This window comes from Colobus angolensis, unplaced genomic scaffold (genome assembly GCF_000951035.1).
Source record: "Colobus angolensis palliatus isolate OR3802 unplaced genomic scaffold, Cang.pa_1.0 Scaffold626, whole genome shotgun sequence".
NCBI lineage: Eukaryota > Metazoa > Chordata > Mammalia > Primates > Cercopithecidae > Colobus > Colobus angolensis.
In genome coordinates, this window is record NW_012119888.1 from 112,675 (window position 1) to 117,789 (window position 5,115).

The window sequence follows — 5,115 nt, forward strand, 5'->3', positions numbered from 1 at the left end:
GTGAAACCCCATCTCTACTAAAAATACAAAAATTAGTTGGGTATAGTCACGCGCGCCTGTAATCCCAGCTACTCAGGAGGCAGGAGAATTGCTTGAACATGGGAGGTGGAGGTTGCAGTGAGCAGAGATCACACCATTGCACTCCAGCCTACGTGATACAGTGAGACTCCACTCAGTCTCAAAGGAAAAAAAAACGGTTTTTGTTCTTTTGAAAATGTTCCTGGGGCAACCATTAAGATGCAGATTCACCAGCATTCCCCTAAGAGTTTGGTTCAGCAGGTCCAGGGACAGCATCTGCATGCCTAACCCAGGGTCCCAGGTGATCCTTACTATTATCAGACCATTTGAGGAGAGGCAGGTAGAAGTGCATATTCCTGGCAAAGCAGATAGCTCCTGCATATGCTCAGGGGCATGACAGTGATGAGATCAAGGAATCCCAACCATGTCTGCTACCTCACTTGGAACAAAATCTTCACCATTTTTGCCACAGCCTGTAGCCCTGCAGCCCCCTCTGCCTTCTCCACCCCACAGCTTGGCCACGCTTCCCTGGCTCCCTAGCCTAGTCACACTGCTGTCTGCCAGTCTGGGAAACAGGCCCGCATGCTCACTGTTCCTCTGCTTGAAATGCTCTCCCTCTGATCTTGCCAAGGCTGACTCCTTCCCACTCTGCACATTTCAGCTTAAATGTCACCTCACAGAGGCCTCCTCAGCCACCTCTTTAAAGCAGGGGGTCCCCATTCTTCTCTAGAAACAGAAACTATTTATTTCTTCTGAGAATGATGTTGTCAACATTGTTCCTTGAGGCCAGGAACTTGGTTTTGTTCAAGGTGGATCCCTGGTGGCTAAGTCAGTACGCAGCACATACAGCAGTGGGCAATGAGATATCTGTAGAAGGAATGAAGAGTTCCGTGTGGCTGGAGTGGAAGAGGAGTGGGGCAAGGCGGGGTGTGGGGAGCAGGAGCCAGAGCACATGCTCCCTGGCGATGTGCAGTGCGGTCCTGCCAACCCCCACCCATCCCTGCCCCAGGAAGCTGAGTTTTTATGGCCCATGGTGCCCTGGGCAGGCGTTACCTGCTTGCTCATTCAGCTGGTTATAGCTCAGGTCCAGGGACTTCAGGTCTGTGTGGGCCAGCAGGAGTTCAGCAAGGTACTGGGCCGCCTGCTCCTCCAGGCCATTCCCTGACAGCTGTATCTTCTGCATGGCCTGGTTGATGGTGAAAGCAGCACAGAGGGCCTGGGCTCCTGCCACTCCCAGCTGGTTCTCCGACAGGTCTACATCTGGGGGACGGAGCCACTCCTCAGCCAGTGGGATGCAAAGCCAGGCACCCCTCTACACACCCTCCTCCCTCTTCTACCATCCCCCAAACCTCCAGGTCTGAGGCAGAGGAAGGCGCCTTACAGGTTAACTCCTGGGGATGCAAGGTGGCTCTGGCTCCCAATGGCTGGGTCCCCTCTGCCCCTGACCTCCCCCTCCCTGTGTGCCCACGAGCTTCTGTGTCAAGTGGTTAAAACCGCCTACCTCTACAGCAGTACTGTAGAGACTGCTGTGGTGGGGGACAGCCACCCCGTCAATGACTGTGTCTGGCAGTGATATCACCACCTACTTCAGAAGCCCTCACGGCCCCACTGCCAGGATTGGCAATAATAGCCCAGGTGGCCATGCATGGAGCACTTACATGGGTCACACACTCTGCTGACCACTTCAGGAGCGCGTTTCACTTCATGCTCACCACAGCCCCGAACCCATAAGATATTGTGGGGGCCATTTCACAGATCAGAAACTGAAGCTCAGAGAGGTTAAGCTGCTTGCCCAGGTATCCAGCTCTTCAGTGGCAGAACTGGCATTTGACCCCAGCCCCATCAAACTCCCACATTGCCTACCTGCTTCTTACAATGCCCAATCCCCATCTCTCTGTGTGGAAGGACTCTCCCAACCTGCGTTCACGTATTGGGAGTCTACCATGTGCCAGGTGAAGAGGGGGATGCTGGCCAGCAAGAGAGGAGAGTGGTGGGGTGGAGCGGGTAAGGAAGGGACTTGTATCCAGCATTGACTGTACAGCAGAGGCTTTAACTCCACCCCACATGCCCCCTCCTGTAATGAGTCCCCTCCTCTATCCACCAGCAACACCAGCAAGCCCCAGGTAACATGGCCCAGCTTTCAGGGATGGAGGCACATCCCTGAGGATAGGGAGGACTGACGCCTGCCCACCTGCCCCAGGCCCAGCACCTACCACGGATGCTGCTGCTTTTGCTCAGGGCATCTGCCAGGGCCTCTGCACCCGCCCCACAGAGCCCATTGTCTCCAAGGTCCAGCCGCTTGACATATGGATTGGAGCTCAACGAGGAAGCCAGAGCCCGGGCGCCCTGGGACAGACAAAGCAAACACACTGGCCACTATCCTGGCTCATGCTCCAGGGCTCGGCCCACTCCACGTCCTCCAGCTAGAAAGCCCTCCCCTCCCCACCTGTTTTAAGTGACACCTGCTTGTCCTTTCAGGCTCTGTGAAGGTGTCCTCCCACCCCCAGCTCTCCCTGACCCCCCGGCGGGTTAGGAGCCTGAAGGTTCCCCAACCCTTAACGCCACCTGTCACAGCCTCAACCCCATCTGTCTCCCAGATGTGGAGGGTGGGGAAGGCCTGGCACAGGCAGAAGCTGGGGAGTGTAGGGGACAGACTCCCTGTAAGCCTGGACACAGTGTCCCTCCAGTGGTACCTGGGGCCCCAGGCCACGGTGCCGGAGGTTCAGCTCTTGGGCGCTCCCTTGGCGCAGAAAGCAGGAGACGGGCACAACGCCATGGGCCCGGCAAGACCTCAGGTACAGTGTGTCCCTGACCAGTTCTCCAAGCCCATGGGTGCCTGGTAGGAGACAGGGGGACACATGTGGACCCCTGCACAACTACAGCCACCTGTGTCCTCCCCTGCCCTGTGTCACTACCTGGCCTATGTTTTGCCTCTAGAAGCACTGCTTCCTGTGCTCCTTGGGACCACTGCTCCCATAAGACAGATGAGGACATCAAGGCTTAGGCAACGCAAATGTTTTCCTTAAAGTCATACAGCTATGAAAAGAAAGTTGGACAACCTGGGGAACATAGCCAGACAATTTGTTTTTTTCGAGACAGAGTCTTGCTGTCACCCAGGCTGGAATGCAGTGGCACGATCTCGGCTCACTGCAACCTCTGCCTCAAAGGTTCAAGCAATTCTCCTGCCTCAGCCTCCCGAGTAGCTGGGAATACAGGCGCCTGCCACCACATCGAGCTAATTTTTTGTATTTTCAGTAGAGACGGGGTTTCACCATGTTGGCCAGGCTGCTCTCAAACTCCTGACCTCAGGTGATCCGCTTGCTTGGGCCTCCCAAAGTGCTGTGATTACAGGCGTGAGCCACCGTGCCCAGCCAAAAAATTTATTAAATTAGCCAGACGAGGTGGTCCCCTGTAGTCCCAGCTACTCAGGAGGCTGAGGCAGAAGGCTCACTAGAGTGCAGAGTTCAAGGCTGCAGTGAGCTATTATCCTGCCACTGCATTGAAGCCTGGGTGACAGAGCAACACCCTGGCTCTAATAAATAAATAATTTATTTATATATTTGTTTATTAATAAATATGAGCCCAGGCAATCCAATGTTGTTGGTTGCGGTAGAAGCCGTAGCTGGCCTGCGCTGAGCGTCCCACAGCTAGTGGTGGTAGCTAATCCTGCCAGAGTCAGGCCTCTGCCTGTCTGATGCCAAACTGCATGCTGTGTCTTTTAACCTGGACTGCAGACCACAAATGTTTTGTAAACATTTTAAGGGAGAAAAAACCGAAATAGTTCTAAATTCTATACATCCATTAGCTTAGTTTTTCCTGTGGATTGGGAAAACCCGGCTGATTCCATTTCAGGACACAGGAAAACCCGGCTTTTATTCCATTCCAGGGCGGGACAGCCCTTGGTGCACAGTCTGGCGGGATTTTGCATTTTAACCTGATGCTTCTAGAAGCAATGGAGGGCAGGGGGCTGGAGATGCCCCTCAGACGGGTACGTTCCCTGCTGGACACGGGTCTCCTGCCCCCTTAGCCCCAGCGCCTCCCCCGACCCCTGCGGGAGAAGACCCCAAAAGGGGAGGAGTCGAGCCTGCCCCATCCCCCCAGCACCTTCCGTCTCCCGGTCGGAGTCCCAATCGGCCTCGGCACCCTGCACGGCCTCGGGGACCCCTGAAAGACGCCCACAGGCCGCCATAGCCTCCTCTTCTTCCTGCTCTTCATCCTCCCCAGACCTCTCGCAGGAACCCCTCATGGTTACGACCCTCTCGCAGTCTCAGACACTGAGGCGGGGACAGCTTGGCGTCCCACCCAGAGCGCGGCCCGGGATTGTGGGCGGAGTCTGCGGCTGCGCTGACCAACCGAATGTGCCGTCCAGCGATAGGCGCCCCCCACAGCCAATAGCGAGGCGCTCCCCCGCGGCGGTCGCCCCGGCAACCAGGTGTTGTTAGTTGCCGTAGAAACTGTAGGGGGGCCTTGTGATGAGACTCCTCGCCCAGGCTGATAAACTGCATGCGCCACAGACCGTGCACCGGGTTGGGCGCTTTGCGGCTTTTATCCTCCCTGCCTCCCTAGGCGGTTCCAGCATCGCCCCGCCTTTCATGGAATGGGAAGCATGCCTGACTCCTGAGCTTGTGTTTTCTTCACTGCACTTGGGAGCAGCTTTTCAGGAGGGTCTGGGGAACCTCTCAGAGCCAGGTCACCCTCTCACTCTGTGGCTCTCAGTTCTCTTGCATGCGCTGGCCTTTGCATACGCTGTTCGTTCCCCTGGGAACCTCCATCCCCATCTTTGTCTGCTTATTCACTTCAGAATCTGCAAGGGTCGGCTCAGAAGTCACTTATTCCTGAAGCTTTACTCAGAGCCTCCCCGAGCCTGTTGCTGTCCTCAGGCCATCCTCTCACAGCACTGATAGCAGCTGTCCTTCCCCATCCTCTCACCACCTCCACTCCCACCCCAGGAAGTGAGGCCAGAGGGCAGGGACAGAGCTGCTGCTGTTCTCTGTGTGCCAGGGCCCAGCAAAGGGAATGTAGGGAGGGTGGGGGGTGCAGGGCAGCTGGGGTTAGGGACTGAGGGCTGGGTGTCGGAGGCTGGATCCTGCTTTAGTG

The 5,115-nt window shown here is 56.2% G+C and overlaps 1 protein-coding gene across 1 annotated transcript in view; it reads right to left on the reverse strand.

The window, feature by feature from the left end:
* Window positions 1-4,264, reverse strand: part of LRRC74B (leucine rich repeat containing 74B) — a 21,509-nt gene extending 17,245 nt beyond the window's left edge. Inside the window, exons 1-4 of the mRNA XM_011963803.1 lie at window positions 4,123-4,264; window positions 2,712-2,854; window positions 2,232-2,364; window positions 1,072-1,278 (exon numbers count right to left, since the gene is read on the reverse strand). Coding sequence (XP_011819193.1) covers window positions 1,072-1,278; window positions 2,232-2,364; window positions 2,712-2,854; window positions 4,123-4,264 — 625 coding nt within the window. The remainder of the gene's footprint in view (window positions 1-1,071; window positions 1,279-2,231; window positions 2,365-2,711; window positions 2,855-4,122) is intronic.
* Window positions 4,265-5,115: the final 851 nt, after the last annotated feature.